The following is a 27962-nucleotide window of genomic DNA, read 5'->3' as shown; positions in this document are numbered from 1 at the left end:
TCTTCCCACATTCAAGCAGTGCAGTAGTGCGGGTTTGAGGTCTGTGTATAATGAACCATTTAAGCATCGTCCAGGAGAGACACTTAGATATGGAAGTGCATGGGTTGTATTCTCACATTAGCATTCCTTCAGTCAACATTACCGCCAGTACATTGAACAAACTGGAACCCAAACCAATGTACGAGAGAAGTGCGTTTATCCATCTCCAATGGTTTCAGCCTGCTGCTGCTGCTGCACACTCACGCCCCCAATAACTGGGGCGTTGCAAAGAGTGTCCCACGGCTGGAAATGTACCCACCAACCCACAACCACTTGGTGTATAGCGCTCTCCCTCTCACTCTGTATTGCATCTGTGTCTGTGTGTCTTTCTTGCCTGCTCTGCCTTGTTGTGTCTCTCTCTATCATGCTCTCCCTCGCTCTCTCTCTCTGGATCTGGTTGTCGTTGTCGGCGTCGTCGTCTCCTTCGTCGTCGGTGGATGGTTTTGTTGCTGACAGTTCGGCTCTCCACGGGACGGGACGACGATGTGGTGTCGTTTTGCACTCCCAGCGATAGGTTAGATTTTCCATTCGTTGCCTGCCGCCGCCTCTCAGGCTTGCTTATTGTTACCTACCGCCATTGCCACCCCCTCGGCCCACATGGAACTCAACTCTCATGCGGCGCAGGCTCGTTTCGTTTCCATTTTCAAAACATTGGTCGTTGGTCGTTTGGCTTTTCCCGCTGCTGCTGCTGCTGCTGCTGCTTCTGCTGCCACCGCTGCTGGTGCTGCTGGTGCTGCTGGTGCTGCGCAGAGCAACGCAGTCTCGCAAGCATCGCTGGCAGTCGCTGTGGACTGGACGAGGATTCAGTTGGGGTTTAACAGTCACTCGGGACGGTAGCGCGCGCCGCTTAAAACTTGTTGCGAGACCAATTCCTCCGAAAATCCCAAATTCTCTGCGGTGCATTGGCAGCCCACACATACATATACATACACCCACAGAAGTATATGCACACCCACACTCAGTCGGTGCTGGATTTGGATTTAGTGCGTGTTCGTTCGCGTTCGTTCTCGTTCTCGTTCTGTGCTGTGATAGAGTGGGAGAGAACTTCCATTGATTGACATCTCCAGAGACACATCTCCATCCCAGAGAGCAGATCCAATCCCCAATCGAATCCAACTGCGGATCCAGTCCCCAATCGAAAGGAGAGGAAGGAGGTTCAGTGCAGTGCAGATCCCAATTCCCAATTGAAAGCAACGAAGCAGAAGAGCCACCAAAACGGCCGCCACAATTGCCAGTGCCTCAGCAGCCGCCGCAGCTGGAGCCGTGCCCCTACCGTACGCCGATCTCCACCAGCATCCGCATCCGCATCCGCATCCACACCATTCGCACCACCACTTTGCTAGCACAGCTCCCCTGACCAGCACCGATAGCTTCAAGCTGCGTTCCGAGGAACCGGTGCCGGGCTTCAGCTCGGCCTCCCCCTGGCCCACGCTCGAGCTGGGGATGGAGTGGGGACGCAAGCTCTACCCTACCGCCGGGCCCCGGTCCGCCGGGGGCCTCATGTTCGGCCTGCCGCCCTCCGCCGCCGACATGAACCAGCCGCGGGGGCCCATGACCTCCCTCAAGGAGGAGCCGCTGGGCGGACGCTGGGCCATGCAGCCAGTCGTCGATCAGACCAAGTAAGTGAATGAAGGAAAAAAACGTGACCAGAGACCCATCCAAAAACGAAATGTGAATCGAAGTGAAACAGAAACTGTGATCGTTCAAGTGCTGGGAATGTGGCATGCCACAAAGATTGAAGATTCAAATGATTATTGCTGGAAATTGTGATACAGAATCGCCCCCAAGATTATTTTGTGGAAATTAATGCAACAACTACTCGTATTTATTCTAGACAATTTATTCCATGATTTATTCGATGGATTAGCAGAGATTATTCCATAAATTTTAAAAACAAATGGTGGAAATTCCAATTAGTTTAAAAAACGAATAGGCGTGAACTTTCACCTACAAAAGTTAATTCCTGAGATCAATATAGTAGAATCTGTGAATTTATCATTCTAATAAAATTAATGAAAGTTTCCCTTGTCTACTTTTTGATTTGTGCACAATTCTAAAATTTAATTAAAAAATGGAAGATGAAATTTCAAAATGCATTCAACCTCCAGCCGGACCCTGTCTCCCCCTATCCTATCAACTCCTTTTCTCCAATCCCCGTTCTAATCTCTCCGCTTATCGCTAACCAATAATCTCCAACGCAGAAGGGCAACAATGTTGCAGCAACAAACGTTGACAAGGAGAAGTCTCCAAAACAAAAAAAAGCGCTTGTTTACTTTTGGCCAAAAGCCGGCAACAGTGGCGGCGGCATCGTGTGTCCGAGCAATATGAGGGCCCCCTTGGGGGTGCGATTCATCCGTGCGGGAGGTGGGGTATTTTTATGGCCTCCCCCCCGCACCCGGAGCTAAGCAGATGAACCACCAAAAAGAACAGAATCACTCGAAAACTCTCACTCAAAGCTGTTTTTGGGCTTACGCACTTTTTCTGCGACGCTTGACTTCTGATGGGGGGAGCGGGAGTGGGAGTGGGGGTGGTAGCGGCAGCGGTAGCGGGAGGATGCGACTCGCTCCCGCTCCCGTTCAGCTTTGTGGGCTTTTTGTGTGTGTCTGTGAGAGCACGTCTCAAAGGGATGTTTGTAGTCCCCTTGTTGCTGTTTCCTTGGCTTTCGCTTTCGCTTTAGTCTTGGGCATTGCCTTTGCCTTCTTCTCAATGAATTGCCTTTGAAGAAGTGGCCGCCAGTGGCTCTCTCTCTCGCAAATCCGGCGGATGGGGGTTCCGCTTGGTGGCTGAAAGAGCTTTTCCTTTCGTTTGGGGCTCCTGGCCCTGTTTGTTCAGTTGCGTTTGAGATGTTTCTGGCGTGAGATGTTCGCGCCGAGAAGAAGTGCGCGAGTTGCCCAAATCGAAAGCGAGATGACAGCGGGCTTTGGCCATTCAGCGGCGGCAAATCAACAATCGCACACGCACACGCACACACACACGCACATCCAACACAATCACACGCATAATCACAATCACACTCTCAATCACAATCAAAGTCAGAGTCTGAATCAGAATCAGACGCTGCAGCGAGCCGCAGACAATCTTAACCTCCATCTTAATCAGGACCATAATCACAATCAAACGCAAAACAATCCAAAAACAATGCGCTGTGAAACGAGGTAAAGAGTGTGGAAGAAAGGAGAGAAAGAGTGCCATATAATCCATTGAATACCCACTAATTCCCAGTTCAAATACCCCCAAAAATCTCCCCTTTCAAGCAGCGAATAATTTTCAACTTTTTGATTACATTCAGCATTTATTTTGGGGCACAAATAAATCTCACAGCCTCCGATAATTGTTCAGTGTGTGTTCAATGTTGTTTTGCGGCACAGCCAATACCATTTATTGTTGCACTTATCTGTCCATCTGGCTGTGCCACAAACAATGTGGGGCTGCTCGTAAATCAAGAACATATTTTTCGGAAATTTATTTCAACAAAGATTGTGCAGAAGCCCAAGAAACAAGAAACAAGAGTGCTAGATTGCAGTTGCAGCCACGCAGTCAAGGACCCATAAAGTGTCCTTAAACGTGTCCCCAATGCAGGAGTGGGGGGCCAAATAAAGTAGCATGAGAGTGTGTGTGTGGAAAGCAGCCCGGCAATAGACAAAACGTGACCAGGACAAGTACCCAGCCCCACCCAGCAGCACCCCCCTGAATGGTCACCTGGGCATCGATTTGCGACAATTAAATGTTGGCATAATAAAATCAACAGCAAAACGGCCACAAAAATGCCATTTCTATACCCCGCCCACCTCTCTGTGGCACGCAAATTGGCGGCAAGTGCAAACAAAGCGAGCTGGCAAACTGCCGCAGAACGATTTTCCACAATTTCCCGCAGTCAACCGAGCTGAAAAGTCAACAGCAGCAGCGGCAGCGTACAAAAAAAAAAAGAAAGCCATTCAGGAAGGCAGGAGGAAGGCAGGCGCTGGAGGTACAAGTTTTTTATTTGCCAGGATGTACTCGGCATTATTCTGCTGTTCACTTTTCGAACACTCCACTCCATGCTGCCATAACAATAACCTTTCACCAGAATGTAACATGTCTGGCATTTATATGTCGTATAGGAGGCAGCCCCCCCCTCCCCACTTGCTCCCAGGCAGAGGTGTAGTAGCTCCTCTGCCCCATCCCCCATGCCCCATCCTCGCATTGAACTCCCATTGCCTCTTACCAAGTTTTTGATATTCATTTGATATCCGCCCTTCGCTTGAATCAACTGAACCGCAAATTGTGTTGTTTGTTAAGGAAATTTAGAGATATGTCGAATGAAACGAGTGAAATATGGAACAGAAGAAACATTGGGATATCATAGGATTGTGGGCCTTTAAGGGATTAAGGGGGTTACCCCTGGACTCTAAAAGAATCGGCTGCCAATTCAATTAAATTTTAACCTCTCCCCAATCATATCTATAGAGAACTATGGGATATAAATCCCATATCCATTCGACAATAAAATTGTCAATCGATTCCTTGGGGGCTCTCATTCCTCACCGATTCTCTCGAAATTCTCCATTTGAATGATTTGTCGGGCTGGGCGGGGGTGGGGGGGGTTGGGGGCTAGCCGCTATCATTAGCTGATGGCTGGCATTATCCTTTGGCAAATGTGTATATAATTGCAGGACCCCCGAGTCGGCGGACATGCGGCGCTGCTCCTTGACATTGCCTGAGCAAATAGCAGGGGGGAAAAAGTTGTACTGAAAATATATACAGAAAATCTGATAAAATCAGCATTTTCTAAATTAAATTGTTCGTTATGCATACGGGCCAAGGATCACGAAAAGGCGCTGGCACAGGGGTGGCACGACCAGGTAGGACCCTATGCCCGGGCACTGGCACTGTCCTGTAATTGTCCGCTGACAGGCGGACAAGAGAGAGAGTCAGTCTGACATTTAGCATACAGATATACATAGATGTGTGTGTGTGTGTGTGTGGGGGAGGTCCTGAACAAGGACAAGCCTTTATTCCGTCCACGTGTCCGGATAATTACCCAGTGTCTTTTTGGCCCACATAAGCAACGCAGGACTAGGAGTATATCAAATGCTGAAGTGGCCGAGAGCAGGGTCCTGGGGTGAGCAGGGTCCTGGGCCATACGTCAGGATTATTGTGTCACGTTGATGTTGCTTATGCGCTTTTAATGATAGTTGTCACTAGGACCACTAGAACTTATTATCCTTTCTGCTGGACAAAGGACTGGCTGCTGTTAATTGAGTCGCCGTTGCCCCGTCCTCGCCCCCTCTTGCACCAATTAGAGGCCTCTTTAGGCCTCCCCCGTCCATGTTTACCCAACTAATGGCATAATTACTGTCCGACTTGCAAGACTTTGACTAATTTCCTTTTTGTTGTACTGTTTTTTTGCAGCCTTGGCATTGGCCGCGCCCACTTTGAGAAGCAGCCGCCCAGCAATTTACGTAAATCGAACTTCTTTCACTTTGTGATCGCCCTGTACGATCGGGCCGGGCAGCCCATCGAGATCGAGCGCACGGCCTTCATTGGGTTCATCGAGAAGGACTCGGAATCGGATGCCACCAAAACCAACAACGGGATACAATATCGCCTGCAGTTGCTCTATGCGAATGGTGGGTGTACAGAGGGGCGGTGGGGAGGGGAATGGTCTTAATAATGATATTCTATATGGTTTTTTGTTGCTGATATTTGCAGGCGCCCGCCAGGAGCAGGACATATTCGTGAGGCTGATCGATTCCGTGACCAAGCAGGTGAGTCCATTGATTGAAGAGGGGACCTCCAAAGAGCTCTTTTGCGATGCATTCGATTGGCAAAGGCCACTCAAGTAAATGAACAACTGAGCAATGGAAATTTCAGTGCAGAGCCAAGCTATGAAAAACTAATTCCTTCCACTTGACTGCCTGGCTCTCCGGGACGAGGGCTTCCCTTGTTTGTTTTGCTGATTCGAGCATAAGTTGCATTCGAAATTGATTGTCATGGCTAATTAAGTGTGTCCTGGCGTGTCCTGGTGTGTCCTATGGTGTGCCAATAAATTGAGTCGTCCAACGAGCAATTCATTCACACTCCTGCCCCTGAAAGGGGTGTATCTGTATCGTATTTGTACTCTCCCCCCCCGCGCTAACGAGAATGGAGAATGGAGAATCGAGAATAACGAGGGAACATCTACTCGAGAGAGAGAAACCCGGGCCCTGTTAATGCGCCACTCTGTTGTGGGTGCGTGCGTGTCCTTAGCTGCAGGCACACACCGCCAATGGCCCTGAATGCTGCACCATATGTCCGCTTTTGTAGGCCTAATGTCCTGGCCTTTCTTTTCGCTGCCTTTTCCTTGCCTTTTTCAAGGGCAATTAATTTCTCGAGTGACAAATTTTTATAGACGTTTCAGTCCACTTTTTCCATTAGATGCCATTCCCCCCTTTATCAGCCCACCCCACACCCCCCTGTAGTCCATGGGTTTTCCCTTCTTCGATATCTCTATTTTCCTCTGTTTTGTGGGCGTTTCTTGCCCGTTTAGCCCGTTCGCATCAGAAACGAGCGCACCATAAATTTCTCCACAAATTATCGACAGCAGCGACATCGCCCCCTTTCGGCCCGCCCCCCTCCTCCTCCTCCTCCTCCTCCCTGGCGAGAAATCCATTTGTGCGAATGAAATTTAATCGCAAAATATTTGGCTCTGACAAACCCCCTCCCCACCCCCCCAAAAAGAAACCAAGAACTTTCCGTAGAGTTAAGCGATAAGAAATCGCTCTTGAAACGATATTGCGTACTTGTATGGGAATTCCACAGCAATTAAGCCTTATCGCCATTCAATGTTATTATTATTATATTTATAAAAATGCGTAATTAATAATAGCCTAATGGGTCTTTAAGGGGACATTATGATTTCCTGGTTCTACGAGTAGACTCCCAAATGGCATATATCCGACCGATAAATTTCGTATTTTTTGCGATTTTTACTAAAAATAAAATATTTTTAATATATGTATATCCGATGCACTTGAATTGCCCATTTCCGTTTGCTTTGTCAAGTCTTTGCCGTGTGGGACGGCAGCTACCCCTAATTCTGGATGAATCCCAATCCGCCGAATGCTCACATCGCCTGTCGGAACGAGTTTGTTGCTGGCTGGGAAATGGGCAATCATTTGATCGGATTAGGCGGGTTCCTGGGATGGGTTTTATTTTTCGTCGCGTGCCGGGAGCGGTGGCCGCCTTATCGTCTTGTCGCGTAACAGGTAAGGCGGCCGGATAAGCGGGTGTTATCAGTGTGGATCAGCAGTGTTGGGGGGGAGTGATGTTGTAACCTGAAGCTGAAACTGTAGCACTGAGAATACGATTACGAGGCGGCATTGTCTCAGCCGACGAGGCAGGACAATTGTCAACTGTCACGTGGCCAACCCTTCGGTGGATATGCGCGCTGATGGCATCTGCCCGCTGCTCCACCCCTTTCGTAGGCATGGGGTGGGGGGGGGGGGGGGGCAGGCAAATGTAGCAAATCATGGCCATAATCATAATTACATTCGATCAGATAACGGTGCAAACAGTTCGAACAGGAGGCGTCGCAATTGCAATTTGAGCTAACGATGAGAGGAACAGGGAACAGGGAACGGGGAACACGGACCATTGACTATGCGGACCGCGGACCAGGAACCACGGAATCGCTTCATTTGCGATCATATTTCATTTTCATCCGACCAGGGAGCAGGAACCAGGGGTTGGCGGGGCGTACGGGACCAGCATGAAACAAAGGCCCAGAGTGCCCAGAAATCCTTTTTACCCGTTTTTGTGTTTTTGCCAAAATTGCGCTTATCGCGATTTACACGCATTATGACGATGCGATACATGGGCCCGAAAAGCGCAGCGAAATTCTAAACCAAATCAAAGAGAGAGAGGGAGAGAGAGAGAAGCAAGAGATTAATGCACTCCGATAAGCCACTCAGTTGGCCAGAGAGAGAGAAAGCCGTAGATTTTGATGCCCTGCAAGATCCATCGTGTCTAAGTCGATGGCAGCAATGGCTACATATTATATAGAGTTCCGATTTGGGATCAATAATTATGGCTTTGGTCGACAGAATACTTACATTTTTCACACAGAGCACCCAACCGTTGCCCAACCGTTGCTCAGCCGCTCGAAGAGCGAATGCAAAGCGCAGCAGAGAGCAAAAGGGACAATACACTCATCATTCACTGCCAAACAATACTGCTGTCCTGCTCTCGCTGGCGAGCTCTGCTGTCTGCCTACTTTTCGCGTGTTAATTAAGCGATAAAATTAATTTGTGTGTCAACACTTAAAAGCAGAGAGAATCATTTTCGATTAATAACACATTTCACATTCTCTTCTCCGCTCGTTTTATTGCAAATTGTTATTGTTGTTGCCGGTGGCGCTGCCGGCGCTGGCTGGTCGCTCAATAAATTCAACAGATTGCGCGAAAAATCTCCACATTTGCATCTCCACACACACACACACACCGTTGTGGATAGGGAGAGGCAGAGGCAGAGGAGAGAGTGAGAACTCATGTGTGCGCGTGTGAGAGGAGCCATTTGCCTGCCGATTTGCCTGTCTCGCTTCGGCTCACTCTCTGTCCCTTTCCCACTCGCTCGCACTGCTGGCAATGCGATTAAAAATGCTTTCACGGCAAGTGCATTTCTGCGGTCGCCGGCGCCAAGTGGTGGAAGGGAGGGGGGCGGTCCGCCATATCGCCCTCATTATGCGAAATGTGAAATGCATGCGGAATGGAATCCTCTTTGCAATTCTTGCGGCTCCCTCAGGGGACAACCCGAGAAGCCAGAGGTGTCGTGTAATGTGTGGAATGTGCAATGGCCACCCCTTTACCACCCATTTACCTGTGTTTTTCTTATAGGGCATATTTTTGTACTGAGAATTTATTTGGGGATCTTTTCTTGTCTTTCTGTCAAATAGCTGTATTTCTTCCTTCTCCTGCATTAAACTTTCATCGGATTCTGTCAATATATGGCAGCAAAAGTAAGGTTAGGTCATGATTTATTTAATTGGAATCCTCTTTTCCAGCTGTGACGCATTCCTTTGTGCTTTCATAACATTTTCAACATTACGTACAATTCTTATCCAGGGTCTCCTCGAAAATTATGTAAATTTCTTGGGCATGAGGCAGGACCAAAAAAGGGTTCTGCCCGTGTGTACATTCACATAAAGGATGCACGGGAGGGTCCTTGCAACAGTCACCTCCTTTACTTCCGCCTGCCCTTCACTTCCCCTGTTTTTTCGGCTGCCGGCAATTTATGCGTTCCGCTGATAAATGAAGCTTTAATAAATTAAGAGCTACCCTCGATAGGTTTTTTTTTTTAATTTTATTTTTATTCCTTTTTGTGTTCTGTTTTTGTTTTTGCACACGGTCTTTTGTGCGCGATAATTTATCTTGTTTGGCGAGATTTTTATTTGGCCCGTTAAATATGCAACATGCAACATGCAGCATGCACCGTGCAGCATGCAACGCTCGGCGTCCCAGCTCAACATCGCTCCACATTCAGAGTGCGTGAATAATGCAAGGGATGTCGATTTATTTTATTCCAAAAGCGATAATAACAATTTGCAAAAAATGCAAAAAACGGTATCTTTTTCCGTGGAGTTTTGATGGAAAATCGTTTAAATTTTAAAAGCCGCTTCTGTTTTCATCCTGTTCGGCCCCCCGCCCGTCCTTTGGCTGCCTGTCCTGTCATCACTTCATCACTCGTTTTTTTCCCCCGGAATTTTGTTGTTTTTGCTGTCTTTCCGTTGGTCTGTTGGTCCTCTTTTTTTGGTCCTGGCTCCTGCTCTGCCGCCGACTTCTGGTCCTTGTCGTGTTGATAAATCGTAGTTTAAACGCTTTTACTCCAGTTTTAGTGGCTTTCGTTTAGTTTGCCGTTTTTTTTATTTAGATGAGCCATTTAGCCTCCGATTTCCACCAGGACCCCTCCTGCGAAGAAAGAGCCAACTAATTGTTTGTTTCTGCATCCCCGGCACAAGGATGATTGATGAGGATCTCTGGTTTACCCACAGTTTAGTTTCTTGTTGTTTTTTTTTGTGGAAATTCCATGTTAGAGCTTGTTCCAGGAGCTTCCCAAAACTATATATAGTTCCGATCCCATCTCAAACTCGCATTAAATCCCAAATAAACAGGTGACAAATACAACAGAAAAATGCAAACTTTATGTCCTGCCGGCAGAGGGGAAAAAAAACATTGAAAATCCATTAGACTTGGCCCCGAAAGGGGATAAAAAAAGGCCCATATACCATCCAGGTCCTGGGCCTATAATTAGTGGACGGAGTAGAGGGCTTCAACCCGTAAGTCTGGCACGATATCCCACACAGATTGGACATTGAGCCGGGCTATCGAGAGCTGTCCGGCCGCTGATCCTTTACACACAGGTTGCACCGGGGGGGCGGGGAGGGGGAAGTTATTAACCTGACAAACGGGATAATAAGGGATGATCATAACTTGTACATGCGCGCCCAGCAGGGGGGCAGGACGAAGGACGAAGAGCGAAGGGCCTGGGTGGTTTGCCTTCCGAAAGGGGGTGACAGAACTGCTGCTGCTGCTGGTTGCATTAAAATTAATTTCTGATTATCTATTTGGCTGGGCACACACACACACAGCTTCCTGGCTTCCTGCCCTCCTGCCCTCCAGCTCCTGTTCATCCTCAGTTTTAGTGTTTGGCTTCGAGGAGAACAAATGCACATATGTTGGGTGGGAAAGCACTCGTCCTTGACGCTGGGTGGCAAGTGGCAGCATTCTTCCCTGCGTTTTTCGGTACCCAGTAGTCCTTTGAAGACGAGGGTATATTAGTTTCAGGCAGCACAACTCTTCTAACCATGAGATCAAGGGATCAAGCCCCTCTGTAGGGCTCTTCGTGGGATCATATAATCCACAGATTTACCAAAAAACATTCCCTCGGGGATTGATCTAAAACCAGAGTAGATATATTTTATATTATCCCAAGTACTGGGTATCTTTTCGTCCTCACACACTCAACAAAAATTCGTACTTTGTTTTTTTTTTTGGTTTTAATTTTTTGGTGGATGAACACACGGTTCAGGTTTTCCTAGGATACATTCGGTTATTATTATTACTTTTGCGTGTATCTCTGGCGTACTGCCACCGAGTGATGAATGATCCCCCTCCCCTCCCCCTTCAGGCGGCCCAGAAAGCCACCCCCCCTCGCCAGATCTCGCACCCATATGCCGTGTTTTCTCTCCCAACTAATTCATCGGATGAGTGTTGGATTACGGTTACGAGGATGAGGATGAGTGCAACCCGCTTTAATCATTTTTAAATTAGAGAACTATGCGCCTTTTTGTTGTGCCTTTGAGCCCACCTCCCACCCAGCACCCAGCACCCCTCCCTTGTGCCGTCGTTTGTTTATCTATTTGTTCGAGAGGTTTTCTACCAGCTCCTTTGTCCAGAGGAAATTGCAGCAGATTGGCCAACGTTGCACTTGCGGTTCTCTCTCTCTTCCACATGGCATGATTTCGGGTCTGCCACTGACACTGACACCCCCTGATCCCCTGCCACCCCTGCCACCCCACACACACAAATAAAACAACAAAAAAACAACAAACAAACAAACATTTCGAGTGGAGTTTTCTTTGGGCAAATACAAATACCACCAACCACTACCAGATATCCTCGTATCCTGGCAGAGAGGTAAAAATTGTGGACATTGTCAATATTTGCATGGTGTGTCCCATATGTCGATTTCAGCCAGGCTCGAGAGCCTCTATCCTCGAGCCTCTAGTTGGCTCTGCAATTAGCATTTATGTGTGTTTGCCTTTGGCCCAAATGATAGCTGATGGGGGAGGGGAGGGCGCTGGTGTCGATAGCTGGGCGGGGGGGTTAATAACGGGGTCACATTTTGGGGATTACCCACGAAAGAAAACAAGGAAAGTGAAGCCAAGCAAATCAATGAGGAGACCACAAAAGATATCATGGCTAAGGGGTTCCTTAAGCTCAAGATATAGATATTCTCATCCATCTTAGGGGAGGATCTTCTAGCACATATTCAAGTATCTATTGTTCAAACTTTTTATTCTTAAAAATCTTTCTTGAAATCGTTTCCCTCCTTACCAATTTCTTTATCATATTCCCATTCTAATTGCAGGCCATCATCTATGAGGGTCAGGACAAGAATCCAGAGATGTGTCGGGTCCTGTTGACGCACGAAGTCATGTGCAGGTGAGAGTCCTTTGCCACCTTTATTATCCATCTATAAGACTAAAAGCCACCCCACCTCGGACCCTTGTAATCCACACCTTTTGATTCTGATTTGAGAAATCGAAATCTCAATTCTCGCGGGCATTCGGCCGGAGCTTCTCCCTGGAGCTTTCTCGCCGCGTCTCTATCCCCTCTCCCCTGGAGAGCCACTCAAATTATAGACTTTCTCTGAAATTCTCATTCGGTTTTTGTTTTGTTTTTCGCACATTTTTGGCGTGATTTTCTTTGCGGGTTTTCTTGGGCTTTAATTTTGTTGATTTTTGAGCTTCCGATTCCTCGAGTCCTTTCTTTTTATTTTCATGCTCAAACGCACGCGAACTGAAACGTGTAAATGGTTGACTGCCTCACCCACCCCAACCAACCACCCAACCACCCACTTCTCCCCCTCCCCCCACCCCCGTTGGGGTGGTGTTTCACCCTTCTAGCAGCATCCTCTGACAGCTGAAGGTTGCGTAGGAAATAAAAGCGGCCCAGCAGACAAGAAAAAAGCAGGCGCAAAAAAAACCAGAGAGAAAACTGAGGGAAAGCCAAACAACAACAAAAATTACACAGCTTTAGCCAGTGCAATCCCCCCGCCCCACCTGCCGGCAGCCCCCCCCCGTCCACCGTGCATCCTGCTGGCCGGCCATCTTTTATTATTTCGGATTGGCACCCAGTTTTTATGTTTGCGTAGCATTATCAAAAACAAGGGGACAACGCACACAACTCCAAAGACACACAGACACGGCCCAGGGGTTGCAGACTCTCTCCCTTCCCCATGGAGGCACAGGGACGGAGGGGGGGAAGGGGAGAGATGGCGTCGTCTTCTTTATCGTTTTGGCTTTTCGCCCATTTCAGTCATCCATGTTTATGTTATATGCCCCGGCCAGTGCCAGTGCCAGAGCCAGAGCCCAGGCCAGGTCCAAGCCAAAAATGCCACCCCCCAAAAAAGGATGACCCTCATCCAGCCGCCCCTTAAGGCCAGCCCAGAGGCTGTGCAGTCAAAAATTTACGCAGCCATTGAGCCCGATATAGATATACCCAGACACAGACACAGATATAGATATAAAGATATAGATATGCATGGATATATGTGAATATATATGTACAAATGAATGGAGAGCAATGACAAATGCCTGACCCCAAAAAAAAGACAACAGTCGAGAGAGAGAGAGCGAGAGAGAGAGACACATCTAACACACTTTCGAAAGCTGCGGGATTCGTAGGAAGAAGTGGGTTAAAGTGCATTAAAATATGGAGGATATGGGCTGGATATATCCTTAAAAAATAGAAGCGTTTAAATATATTTCGTTTGAGTATGAATCGGCCTTCTTTTACTCTTTTATCTCTTTATTCTACTTCTAAATATCTTATAAATTCCCTGCATATCCCCTGAATATGAAATTAAAGTGAAATTAAAGCTGTTTTTATTGTCATATAAACTCATTTGTGATTTTTCTGCTTCCACAGCCGCTGCTGTGATAAGAAGAGCTGTGGCAACCGCAACGAGACGCCATCGGACCCCGTCATTATTGATCGGTAAGTAGCCATAGTTCATGTAGCCATCCTGCCATCCAGGACCGGCTCCGGCTCCGGCTCTGGCTCCAGCTCCTCTGCCACACAAAAGATGACATTTTAAGCTGCTTTTCATCATCGTCGCTGGCTCTTTTTATTTTTGTCAGCCCTGTTTTGTGAGAGCCCCAGCCAGAGCTCTGTGCATGCGTATCGTTGATTTATTGGCATTATTATCAACTGCAATATAAAACATGATGCGGCAGACATGCAAAGGGAGAGAGAAAGGGGAAGGGGTATGGCGGGAGGCAGGAGCTGGAGTTTTCCCTGGAATGGAAATGTGGCTGCAGCAGCCCAGAGTCAAAGGAGCCCAGAGACCCAAACAAACAAAAATTCATCAAAATGTGAAGAGCAAATTCTATTTTCATAAATTTGTAAATTGAGACGAGTTCGCGGCAATCCGACACCCCCCTTTCGAGGCACTTCCCTGCCGATGGAACGCCATGCCACCCAAGTGCCACCCAACCCTCAAGTGGCTGTCGCGTGTCAGGCGAATTATGTTAATTGCATGCACATCCTTGCGGCAGCCACGCCTCCTGCCTGGGAGTGCGTCGCCTCTAATTGGCTTCGGAAATATTGTTATTGGAAAGGAAATTAGGAAAAACCAAAATGTACAACAAATTGTTATGGGAACTTGTTATTAAACAGAAGGAGGGGCCACAGAAGGAAGGGCTATGGATCTATAGCTTTTCTTACGAATAAAATAGTTCAAATAGGTATCTGCATTCATTCACATCGTATCTTTCCAGCCCGGTAATTAAACGTGCTCCTAAAACGAACCCCATTGATTGCGAGTGGAATCATCTTGCCCCTTCAGGGGGCATCGCAGCCCCCTTTGCCCTAGCCGCCTCACCTCATTGAGTTGTTAAGCAATTTTCCAGCGGGTCCCCAGGCCCCATTAAAGTGTACCACACCTTATGCAGATGATAATCATCTCGATCGATCTCCCTAACCATCGGTTCGTGTGATTCCATGTAAAGAGGACGCGACGGGCATCCTTGGTGGTCTGTCCTCCGCCGATGGGTGTCCAAAAGTATTTGCCTAAAGGGCACATTTGAGCACCCCCCTACACCTCCCCCCCTCCCCAGTTGGCAGATCTTGAGGACTGCCCAGAGAGGTGTTCTCCGAACCGAGACGAGATGCCAGCTCGAGTTGGGCACGAGAGTCTGCTTAATGATTCTATTATTAATGTGGCTAGCAAAAGTGTCTAGGACCGGCTACTGGTTGGCCGGCAATCAGGCCATAATTGGTGTCATAATTAAATTTAATTGATTGCCTCCCCGGACCCTGCCTCCCTTCCCCTCCCTCTCGAGTACGAGTATCAGTTTGCAAATTAGGAAATGGCCAGCCCAAGTGGAAGCTGCAGAAAAACCAAACCGAACTCGAGCCAACAAAAACTCTTGCTTCACAGACACCGAGATACTTGGATACTGAGATACTGAGATACATAGATACGAGTAGAAGTGATCTCGGCGAGATCAGAGATCGCTTATGATCTTGTTAAAATTGCTTTGCGTGGCAACGTGTGCTCCAGAATGGAGCCAAATGCCAATGTCATCCGTTGGAATAACAGTTACACTCACAACTGAGCCACCGCTGGGCCCACTAGATCGGGTTGGATAGGACCGGACCGGACCGCACCGGACCGGGTCGGGTCTCTCCTCCACGTGCCCAGGTGCGACACTTTGCGCTTGATATTTACGATTATTAATTCATTTCTTCTCTATTTATTTGGCTTGTTAGCCGGCCTGAAGAGGCACATCAAATTGGTTAATCCCGCCAAGAGATGGCACCGTGAGGCTATAAGAAGAGAGAAAGGGCGATAGTGATTGGATTAGTCTTGGTATATATCTGATGAATCTTTAATGGGTGTTATAGATCTCGTCCATGTAATATACCTTGTTCCCATTCTTTCGTATATGATCTAAACCATCTCTTCTATAGAGTTTGCTCCATATTCATTGCCCTTTCGTGTCTTTGAAAGGCAGAATCCACATGTAGGTGGCAGATCTCTTCCCACAAACCACGTACCGTGTCACGCTGCCATCTCTAGTACTCTCTCGCTGCACATGTCGCATTTGTCAGGTCGGGCTGTAACTTTTGTCGGCATTCCACAAGCCGGAGAGGAGGCTGAAACTGTGGCTGTGCCACAGGCTGCAGCAGGACACAGGCGCATATCAATCACTAGCTGAAAACACTCCCAGCTCCAATCAGCTTAAAAGGCGGCATGGATCAGTCAAACCAGCCATGAACCACCGCCGAGCCCCCCTCAATCGCCAAGCACCACTCACCACTCGCCGCTCCACTCCCCCACTCCCCATTGAGCGCCAGAGGCCCGCTCATTGATATGCCAGTAGATCATGCCGCCAGCAGAAAGACAAAGACTCCCGGATAATCTATGTGTTCGCAACTAAATTTTGCAAGGCCCCACAGGAGAGGAGTGGCAGAGGAGCAGCCGGAGTCGAAGCAGCAGAAGGGAGCTGCAGCAGAGCAGCAGCCTTAAAGCGCTAACTCTGCCGGAGGTCCAGCACATTTTGCCACTCAAGCAAGCGTTCACCTCGCACTGTCTCTATGTCTCTCTGTCCCGCTCCCGCTCCCGCTCGCTCTCCTGGTCTTCCCTCTTTGGGAAACTTTGTCAGCAGCGCGCAACAATTGGAACTGATTGAAAATTCCGCAACGGGGTAGCCGCCAGCGGGGAGAGCAGGGGCTTGCTGGGGACATGCTTGCATTTCAAAGTGGTTGACGAAAGCCAAAAACTGATACGATATGACAAGAGCAGCAACAGAAGCAGCAGCAGAAGAAGGAGGAGGAGACGGGGAGGGCAGTCGCTGCTATCCAGTAGCAGTCGGACAACAGCACCGCAATTCCAACTTGGACTCGCTCTCTATGGCTGTCCCGCTCGCGCAAGCTCTCTTCCTGCTTCGTAACCGACGGCTGACTGACGTTCGAACGTGTGCCGTGAGAGTAGGGAGCAACTGAGACTGCAACTGCGACAGCGACTGCTACTGCGACTTCACTGCTCTGCTCTGTTCTCCTGAGCTCTGCTCTGCTCTGCTTGGAGATCTGCGCACATGTTTTATTGATGAATCTCTGTTATTCATGCAAGCGATCTGCGGATGGTGCAGGAGAAGGAGGTGGATGCTTTGGAGATGCCGAAATTGTGCACACAATGACCAGCGGCACAGTGGGCCAAATAAGTATTACAATTTTGTGACATTTTACATTTTTGTATGAGCTACAACTTATATTCCGTATGTAAGATATTTTCCTAGTGAAATTTTCGGTTATTATGTTTCATGTACTTGATTTCCTCCCACCCGTCCCACTGTGCAATAGATCGCCGTGGATTTGCAATTACCGAGGGCAGGTGAGGAGGAGGCTTGCTTTGTTTGCCGCTTTGTCTCGGTTGAGCTCTCTCCCTCTTTCGCTCTTCCGCACTTGCTCTCTTTCTGCTACCTCTTTTATTTATGATTTGCGAGGACGCACTCGCTCCCGAGCATTGTCTTCGCGTTTCGTTTTTGTTGTTGCTATCCCTATGTTGGTATGCACTTCGTGTGTGTTCCATAATTAAGTGAATTTAAAGCTCACTTCGGCGGTGGTCGGCAGCGATCTCGTACTTGGTCGTTGCTCTTGTTCTGCTTGTTGGCGAGTTATTCGTGTTGTTGGTTCTGCGACATGTTCCACGTTTTTGTCACACATTTTTGACGGGACGCAGACCGTGTGTTTCCCTCTCTGTTCTGTTCTGTGTTCGATTTGCTGGAAATCATTTTTTGTTTCGCTTTTTTTGGGTTTCGCCTCACCATCTGGCGTATGCGTAATGACGTGAATGATATTGACAGGCATGCAATTGGCCTTGTTATCGGCGAGGGCCATTAAAATTGTTATCGCGTGACCGACGCCCGCGTTCGACTTTTTAATTTGAGTAAATTGTGTTCTCCCCACCCGCTATCGCACTCATCGCAATGAAAGAACAGCAACAGCCACTCAAACACCCATCTGCAGGGCCAAGCAAACTGTAACAGTACAAAAAGTCGAGCTTTTGATACTCTACGAGACAGATTGTGCAGAAGATCAAATCTTATAGGGCTTTCCACATTTATTCCTACAAACATACGTTACATATGTATGTATGTATGTGTTGTTCAAATCGCAATACTCTCTGAAAGCGTATCAAAAACACAAAGAGCGAAAGGGAGACTGGCAAAAAGCTCTCAAGCGAACAATCGAAAATTTGCCACTCTTGCATTTATCTACGTCATTGGCATTTTCTTCGCTTTATTTCAATTTTCTATATTGTCCGCCATCGTCCACCAAATAAACTAAGTGCCAACTCCCCACCCGCCCACAACACGGCACACACCCACTCCCCCTGCCACCGCCCGCTGTACAACGAATAGAATTGACATTTTGTGGTGTCCAATATGCAAAAAACTCGCAGCGAAATTTTGTTAACACTGGAGGGCAAACAAAACGTGTCCACCAAAGCATGCCCTCCTCTATGTACACACAGTACATGTATCCTGCCATTTAATATAGGAATAAATATATATTTAATAGCAGTAAATGGTATTTTCTTATGGATATCCTTTGGCTAATCACAGCCATGTCCTGGTCCAATATTCCGGAACACGTCTGTGCCGGGCCTGGGCTGCGTGAGGCGAACAAATGTTTTGGCCCATGCCGTTCATTGCATGCCTTGATAATCGGGCAATCGCGCTAAAAATGATGACAAAACTGCTGCTAGTTGTTGGCTACAGTTTTTAATTTTCTAAATGCATTCCACCTGGCCAGGGGGAAGGGTGGCGATCCAGAGTGGCTACAGAGTGGAGTCAGCCCCGTTTTGGCCTGGATGAGCGACGGGTGTGAGGTGAGGCACCGCCAGAGGACGTTTTGTCCTGCTCAAATATTCAAAACGACGCAAAAAAAGGAGCAAACGAAGGAAGGGGCAGCATTTTGACGGCATTTGCGGTCGGTCGGTCAGCCATCGACAGTCGTCCCCCCGCTCTATGAAATATTGGGCAGACAGCGACCGGCAGGGGGAATCCCATAACAGTTAATTATCGATGGAGATGGTGGAACCGTCTCATATTTCTGCATTTTTATCGCAGTCAGACAGCCCACATCCTCTGGAGATACAGATACTTATATATGTGTGTGCCTAGACCCTTGCGATTATCTTTGAAGTGGAAACAATTGAGTTTGAACTGCACTTGATTTGCACCTCGTAAATCAACGGAATCGGAATTGGAAATGGAAATGGAAGTGGAAATAGAAAATGGAATTCACATTGAATTTTTGCATTTCAAAGAACGCCTCGCCACGAAAATTTGCATATTCGTAGTCGACTGACTGTCTATTGAAATTGAATTATTAATGCAAATTTGCCACGCTTCACTCTTTCAATTGGCACGGACAATTTTTGGCAGGTACAATCGGGCCTGCCTCTCGGGAAATGCAGTTTATTAAATCATAAATACGTAGGTACATTTTCAAATGGTTCAACAAATTGCAACAAAGTTAACGAAATTTAAAGGAAGAGAGATTCAAATGGTTAGGAAATTCTATAACTAGAGCTCTCGAACTCTGCCTCGAACCCTTGAACCCTCGAAATGAATTAACCATCTCGGATGATGTGCATAATTGAAGGAACCGCCAGGAGGACATATGGATTTAAAATTCACAGATCCTAACTATATGGAGTGCCCCCTGCCTGCCTTCCTTCCATCCCGCCACCCATTGTCATCATCTAGATACGTCGCCGTTTGGGTCTTTGTCTCAATTTGGGGATGTGCTCCTCTATGAGTGTGTGTGATTCCGTTAGCCATTTGCTTGGGCATTTACCCCCGTTGCATAATTAATGGTATTAAAAGCGTTAACTGACATTCAACACACACACACACACACACACACACGCAGAATAGTTGGCATAATTTGAGCATTTCAATGAGGTCGATAATTTGATGGTTCAAAGGTTACGGGTAACTGCTAACGAAATGGGGGAAAGCACACACACACACGCACATCCACGTAGACAGCAGCCTTTTTAGCCGCAAAGATACATTTGTATTTGTATCTTTGTGCGTGCGTCTGCTGCTAGCTACTTTTATCGATGTCTGATATCCACGTGTCTGTGTGTGTATGTGTGTGTCTGCGTGTGTACAAATATAATCAGTTTAAAGATGAAGAAATCCCAAAAACAACAAGCTGCTCTTTCTACCCCACAACAACAACAAGAAAGAACAACAACAGCAAAAGCAAGAACATTCGAAAGGTATTTCCCGGGTCCCAACGGCATGACATTGAATCCCAAAGCAACCCCAAAACAAAAACACACACAAACGCACAGAGCGAGAGAGAGAGGGAGAGGGAGAGGGAGAGGGAGAGAGAGCGGAGCTTCATTCACTGAAATGAAATGAACATGTCGAGGCCGTTAAAAAAGCTCACTCATAAGAAAACCACTCAAGGCGGCCACTCACTTTCGCTCTCTGTTCTCTCCCGCTCGAAGCGAAAGTGTTTTCAACAAGTTCTCTTCCGGCAAAAAGGATAAAGCCAAGGCTGCAGACAGAACACAAAACAAACAAGCAACAAAGCCTCGAGAAGCAGTCGAGGAAGGACTTCCAACTCCAATTCCACTCCCAACCCCACCGAAAAAGTCTATTATAATACAAAGAAAGCGGGCAAGAAGCCAAAGAAGATGTGAAAAAATAACACAGCTTGGAAGGGGGGTCTTTTTTCGGGGGTGGGTGGCTTTGGCTGGAGAGGAGGGTGCTGCTGGGCTGCTGCTGGGGCGCTGCGAAGCGTGGAGCGTTAAGCCGAGAAAGAGCATAAATAAATAAAGCCCAAACAACAATAGAAAGCACCACCAGAAACAGCAACAAAAGCAGCAACAAAATGGAGACGGCCATGTTTTTGTGTGAATTTCTCTCGCTCTCTTCATTTGTGTGCGTGTGTTTTGGTGGAGAAAATGCCAAAAGGCATAGAAATGGCGCGAAAGTAAGTTTTCGCATTATTTTAGGCCTGCCACCACCCCCCAACCGCTCTTTCCGCCCACTCCTTCGCACTCCTCAGCTCTCCTCCGCACTCCTCCCCTGACTTTTGCCTAGCTTTGCTTCTTCTAACGAGTGCTCTTCCTCTTTGTCATTTCCATTGAGTTTATGCGACAATAAAGTTGAAAATTTTGAATATTATCGTTAGTGAAAAATTAGAGACAAGCTGCGGCACTCCCGCTTGACGCTTACCAGAGAGAGAGAGAGAGAGAGAGAATAGATTTTGCTGGATACCCTTGAAGACGGTCCTTTAAGAATGCCCCGATAGGCGTATCCCTCTTGAACTTTAGATCCTTTAGGGTATCAAAGCTGTCGACACCCAAAAGCTACCTTTTCCATCTTGTTGTTGTTTTTGCTGTTTGCCGGCGTGCGCCAAAAACGCTCTCGGCTCCTCACGGGCCTGTTCACGCTGTTGCCTGATAACATCAGCGACAACATCCGAGAGCCGCCAAAGAGCCAAGAGAGAGAGAGAAAGTGGGGAGACCAGCCGAGAGGAGGCAGGTAAAGCGATTTATGCTCTCTGGAAATTCATCATTAAATTTGTGAGAGTTTTTGTTGGCGATGCCAGAGCGATAAGGCCCCGTTGTTGTTTTTGCTGCTTCGCAAATTTACAGTTAATCGTTCCGCCCCCCCCGCAGCCCCGCCTCACACCAGTGTTTGCCCCCTGGCCATAAAGAAAAGCCTTAACTTTTGGATAAAGATATTTCGAATTTATTTCAATTGTCTGTGCCTCGAATCCTGTGGATGGCATGGGGTGTGGGGCCCAAAAGGTTATCGGCTGTGAGATGGATTTGTGGGTGTTACGGGTACTATAAAGTTGGTCGAGATGGCAAATCATTAGAGTTTGCTTAGATAATTAAGCGAGGGGAGCAATTTTTAAAGGGTTACAACTAATTTTAGTAGATGGTGGAGCCTGAAGGGTAAGCAGAAAGGTTATTTCTAGTATCATTCCCATCCTAAGACTGCCACGTCTTTGAAAATCTGCCTTCCCTCTGCTCCCAGGCATTGATTCGGCAAATTTAAGGACTGTCCACCCACTTAAAAACAGGAAAATCTCCACCCAATCGAATTTCTTCTCGCGAAGGCCCTCACCTCCAGATATGAATGACCAATTATGCACTTCGTTGGCTCTACGTGCCTGAGCTGCCAATAGACCCCGCCATAATAGAGCGGAACATCCCCATCGAAGCGCCATCGGGGGTGGCTGGTGGGTGGATGGGGCTGCCCCCGAGGTGCGCCTCTGTCATGTGCGAGCATTTGATGATGCGTAGCTTTTCATTAAATGAAAATTTCGCGTTGCTGGCAAAACAAAGGACAAGGAAGAGGCCAAAAGAGCAAACTTTGTTGCCGCCGAAGGAAAGCGGGCGACGCAGAGCCCCAAGATGGAGGACACTTTGATTTATTGGCAGGACGCGACTGGAATTTTTAATTGCCCCAAAGGGAGTGGGTGCCCAGCAGCAGGTCAGGGACTGGTACGAGTGGGATATTCGGGATCTCTAGTCAGAGTCTCAGACGCAACTGCAGCGGAAAACGAGCAGAAGACATATGCAAATGGATACCTCAAAGGATGGGGGTGGGGGGAGCGCACTGGCAATTTATGCGTCCTGTCAGGATATTTTGAAAACATTGTAATCCAAGCGTGAGAGGGGCACGGTGGTGCTGGTGGTGCCTCTTCCGAGAAAGTCAATTAGCTGCCCATAAAGATGCAGGGCGATGATGGGTGCTCGTCCTCGTCCTCCATCAAGTGAATGATCCTCCTCAATAGCCACTCGATACGTATTCAAATTTCATTGTTTTCCTCGCTGCAGTTGCATCTGTGAGCGTTTCCACGCTACGCTGTAACTCGATATTGCATCTGACAGATACATGGCTCGCCCTCTCGGGGGATGTGTGTCTGTGTCCCTGTGTTCTCCCAGTCCCTCAGTCCTCATCGATTCTCTGGTCTGCACATCTGTTTCCCGACTTCGATGAACGCCACGCGTGGCCTTTAAGCTACAGAAATTATACAATTCTGATTCTTTTTATACGAATTAGTATAAATTCGCTTATGATTCATTGGGGGGCAGTGTGAATGGAGTCTGGCCTCGGTTTGATTCATTTTCATTACTTTTTTATCAGTTTGAAATTGAAATTCGTTTATTTTTGGGCATATAAAAATACATTTCTTATCGAATTTCGTGTTTGCTGAATGGTTTTTAATGGGCTGAGATAAGCTTGGCTTTTTAGCGCTCTAAAAATTCCCCCTGCGATCCTTGCCGACCCCCTCCCACAGAGCACGGACATATGCAGATGCTTCCCCGCTGGTTAACACCTCCTCCGCCCTCCCTGCTAATTTGTCCAATTTGTCGAGTGAGAAACAGCACGAAAAAAATGAGCGAAAAATATGATGAAAATTGGTGGGCCACCCGCTGATACGAAAAGGAAGGAAAATATTATTTGTGCAAATAAAATCAGTGGGGGAGAAGTGAGGGAAGGGAAGGGAAGGGATGGGATGGGATGGGCTGGACGATAGGGCCCTATCATGTCGCGCCGCCGGATGCATAAAAGTATTTTCGCCATTTAAATGCGCCACTCACGGGTGTCAATTTCCAACGGGGCACGGATCCCGGACCAGCCGCAGGACACTCGCCGGCTGTCGGCCCTGCAAGCCACTTATCGCATCCGCAGCCCCCGGGCATGGCATCGCATCGATTGGACAACAAGGGGCAACAAGGGGCACGGCACTCGAACTTGCCGCAGGGCCAACATCTGCTTGAAAAACGAGCAAGTGGCACTGGCACTGGCACCAGCAGTGGCAAGTGCGGCTGGGCGGGGGGGCAGGCAGCAAAAAGGCGAAACCCGTGATTAGCAGCTCATAAAGCCGCATCCGAAGCCGTCATAAAGAGACTTAATTTGAAGGCAGCACAGCAGCCCGATTGAGAGGAAAAGGGCAGGGGAATACAGCAAAGAACAATCGTAGAAGTGAGGATTTCTTGAATTTCTTTTGCAGTGCCGAGTTTATTGACTAATTTTCCCCCCATGAAACTTTTCATTGCTTTCAGGTTCTTCCTGAAGTTCTTCTTGAAGTGCAACCAGAACTGCCTGAAAAACGCTGGCAACCCGCGGGACATGCGCAGATTCCAGGTGAGTGGCGATGCCTAACCAAGAATCGATGATGATCGGTGCTAATCGGCGACTCTCTTCGCCCCCCTTCTCCCCTTTTGCAGGTGGTCATCTCCACACAGGTGGCCGTGGACGGACCCCTGCTGGCCATCTCCGACAACATGTTCGTGCACAACAACTCGAAGCACGGACGGAGGGCCAAGCGGCTGGACACCACGGAAGGTACAGGCAACACATCCCTGTCCATATCCGGTCACCCCCTAGCGCCCGACAGTACCTACGATGGTCTGTAGCAAAATTCCAATTATTCCAAACACTTTTTTCGTTTTACGTAGCCAGCCCCGCCACCCCAGCAATCCCCCCACCCCCCCGAAAGACATGCCCCCTTTTCATTTTGTTCGTAGCAATTGGCAGATCCAAGAGGAAGGCTTCTTTGGCGGCAATTTACTCATCTCGAAACCATTTGAATCCATTGCAGGTCTCTACCCGCCCCTGCCGGTGGCCACGCCCTGCATCAAGGCGATCTCCCCGAGCGAGGGCTGGACCACGGGCGGCGCCACAGTCATCATTGTGGGCGACAACTTCTTCGACGGCCTCCAGGTGGTCTTCGGGACGATGCTCGTGTGGAGCGAGCTGATTACCTCGCACGCCATCCGCGTCCAGACCCCGCCCAGGCATATACCCGGCGTCGTCGAGGTGACGCTCTCCTACAAGAGCAAGCAGTTCTGCAAGGGATCGCCCGGACGCTTCGTCTATGTCTGTAAGTGGTCGCCACCATCCTCCTCCAGCCATCCCACGCTGGCCTTCGCCAAGTCCATGCCTAACCTTTCGATCCCTTTCTCGCGCTCCAAGCAGCTCTCAACGAACCCACAATCGACTACGGATTCCAGCGCCTGCAGAAGCTCATTCCGCGCCACCCCGGCGATCCGGAGAAGCTGCAGAAGGAGATCATATTGAAGCGGGCCGCCGACCTGGTCGAGGCCCTCTACTCAATGCCCAGGTAAGACCATCTCTGCCCCGAGTCCCCCGCCCACAGCCTCTCACTCTCTCCCTCTCTGCAACCCTTGCGCGCAGCAGATCTCCGGGCGGCTCCACCGGCTTCAACTCCTACGCCGGACAGCTGGCCGTCAGCGTCCAAGACGGCACCGGCCAGTGGACCGAGGACGACTACCAGCGCGCCCAGTCGAGCAGCGTGAGTCCCCGCGGCGGCTACTGCAGCAGCGCCTCCACCCCCCACAGCTCGGGCGGCTCCTACGGCGCCTCGGCCACCACAGCGGCGGTAGCAGCCACGGCCAACGGCTATGCGCCCACACCCAACATGGGCACCCTCTCCTCCTCGCCGGGCAGCGTCTTCAACTCCACGTCAAGTAAGTAGACTGCCTCCCCCGTATAACTAAGATCTGACGGGTGAAGGGAAAACCATTTGTCAGTTCTACGGATAGTAGTAGGGAAAAGATCTAGACAGAAAAAAGAGACGAGAAGGTGTAGAAGGCCTGAAAGAATATCTTGATTGAATGAAGCAAAGTACAGGATCCAATGAGGATAAACCACAAAGGATGAAAGGGATATCTCCTATAACAATAGAGAAGACACAACACAATGTTTCAGAAGAAGTTTTCATAGATATTCATGGGATGTTTCGATAGATCAGATCTTTGTATAGGCGGCCAGCCATTTCTCCTACGATCCATAATCGCTTCAGAGTCCCCAGAACTTTTCTTGAGTTGATTATACCTTTTCCGTTTGTATAAATCTCACATGAATTCCACCCACTCCCCATCCCCATTCCCCCAAAAAAACAAAGTGAACAAAGTATGCTCAGCAAAAGTGCATTTTCCGCCATTAATTTCAACAGTGTCCGCCGTGTCGTCGACGTGGCATCAGGCGTTCGTGCAGCATCATCATGTGGCCGCCGCCCATCCGCACCACTATCCGCATCCCCACCAGCCGTGGCACAATCCGGCCGTGTCAGCAGCCACGGCGGCGGCCGTTTAAGGTCCTGCAGGCAGCAGGAGCTCATCGAAGAGCCAATGGAGGCGTCCAGGCAGAAGGAGGAGCAGCTGGATTGGGAATGGGAATGGGCTGGAGTAACGACATTCTGTTGAAATTAAATGCTGCTGAAACACGCCCGCCCACACAGACACCAGCCCCCACCAACCCACCCACAGACAACACACAGCTGGGCAGACACCCACTCTTATCTATCGGCGAGGACGGCCCACAATCTGTGCCTGTGGCTGAGAACCGACAAAACTAAACACTTCCACCTACAAAAAAAAACACCACAGACAACACACGATTAACGGTATTTATAATTTGCATTATCCCAATATTTCTAACTACGATTAAGAACAAGAACCCCCAAAAATATTCTGATCTACTAAAAACGGTCTCTCTGGTGGGTCTTTAAGATGGGAAAGATCAACGTAGATAAGGAAAAGCTCTCATTTGTATATTAACTCTATTATAATTTCATTCATTTTAACGTTTACCTAAAGATAGGAAACTTTCTTCTTAGGAAAATGCATTTCCCTTAACCTAAACGCAGACACAAACCATACATACATATGTACATCTTTGATAATTCCCAACTAATTGCAATTCAATTTTTGTATTCAACTATTTCTAGGAGTGAGCAGCCTGAGTTTCAATCCCTTCGCCCTGCCCACCTGCAACACCCAGGGCTACAGCACCAGCCAGCTGGTGACTTCAACCAAATAATATTACCACTAAATGAGGCTATTGGCAGGCCACCAATAATCCCCTCCCCCACCCCAACCAATCCGGAGTTCCAGATATCCGAAATAAGCAGAAGCTCGAAAGTGCAATAACCAGAAAATAGAGAATGGTTCCAAAATTCAAAAACCCTTTATCAATATAGTTGTATATTTTGTCGATTGATTCCCGTTTTTGATTGTGTTTGAATATGCCTCGGCAATAGATATAGATACATACTAGCTACTTACATACATATATATAATACCATATCAGAGTAAAGGAAATACATATGAAATCCGGGGGGTCGTCAAGGGCAGGCATATCATGCCAGGGGGGCCCCGAAATTTGATTAAACTCTATGTACATACATATATATACTATATAGCACACCTAAATGAAATATATCATAGCGATCGGATCTGTGAATAGGGGAAATTATACCAATTTATATAACCATGATGATTGAAAATTATACGAATGCAGATATACCAAAACAGATGAAATTTGAATTAACCTTTGGACATAACTAAATGCTTGTATACGACGACACCCGTCTGGATATGTACATATCCAGATACGAACTTATGGGAAATACTCTCAACTCAGCCAGAGAAAACCGAAATCAAAATGTTATATACCTAAATAGATATACATACACACTACACAAAACTTAAACATTTGCCGCATACATACATACATATCTAGCATAATACTTATTGCAAGAAATTTATACATACCACAAACTTTTGGCAAACATATCGTGCACTTAGTCCTAGCCATCTATCTCTCACAACAAAACAAAACACAAGCCATACATGCATACGTTTTTGTATAATGCTCATCATATCCACAATTTGGAACGAAATTCATTCGGAGGAACACCAAATCATCATAAGATATATATGTATACATTTTGCTATTCAAGTCAGAGTGTTTGATAAACTACCGATTTGTTGACTAGACTCTAAGCCTACGCCTAAGCCTAAGATATCTGGGTGCATATACAAACATATACATACATATATACGAATAGACACAGACATGGGCATACGAGTACATCATAAGTTTATTGTTTATTAACCGATTTGTAGGAGTTTTATTGCAATCTGTATTATAATGTATTGTATGCTTGTACGTCTAGATCTAGATCTAGATCTACACAAGAGCACTGACGAAATCAGTGGGACAAAGCGAGAGGAATCGAATCCATATGCATATTTATAAGAATAGGCATAGACAGACCTTAGCCGCAAATCGATTTGTAAATTATAATATAATACAAAGAAAT

The 27962-nt window shown here is 47.7% G+C and overlaps 1 protein-coding gene across 5 annotated transcripts; it reads left to right on the top strand.

The window, feature by feature from the left end:
• Window positions 1-1227: 1227 nt before the first annotated feature.
• On the top strand, window positions 1228-27962 carry LOC6590639 (transcription factor collier). Of its 5 annotated transcripts, none has more exons than XM_026986308.1 (11): window positions 1228-1658; window positions 5431-5648; window positions 5731-5786; window positions 12145-12218; window positions 13707-13775; window positions 23896-23977; window positions 24061-24241; window positions 24435-24716; window positions 24809-24956; window positions 25034-25323; window positions 26586-27962. In XM_026986308.1, exons 1-11 carry the CDS (start codon window positions 1483-1485, stop codon window positions 26675-26677), a joined length of 1668 nt encoding a protein of 555 aa, XP_026842109.1. In that variant the 5' UTR covers window positions 1228-1482; the 3' UTR covers window positions 26678-27962. The 5 variants fall into 5 exon arrangements, with proteins under 5 accessions (XP_026842109.1, XP_026842108.1, XP_026842107.1 ...); XM_026986307.1 differs by having other exon boundaries at window positions 1429-1658; window positions 24061-24178; window positions 24812-24956; window positions 25031-25323; XM_026986306.1 differs by having other exon boundaries at window positions 1429-1658; window positions 24061-24178; window positions 25031-25323.

This window comes from Drosophila persimilis, unplaced genomic scaffold, assembly GCF_003286085.1.
Source record: "Drosophila persimilis strain 14011-0111.01,24,50 unplaced genomic scaffold, DperRS2 tig00000002-arrow-pilon, whole genome shotgun sequence".
NCBI lineage: Eukaryota > Metazoa > Arthropoda > Insecta > Diptera > Drosophilidae > Drosophila > Drosophila persimilis.
This window is presented reverse-complemented; position numbering and strand designations above follow the sequence as displayed.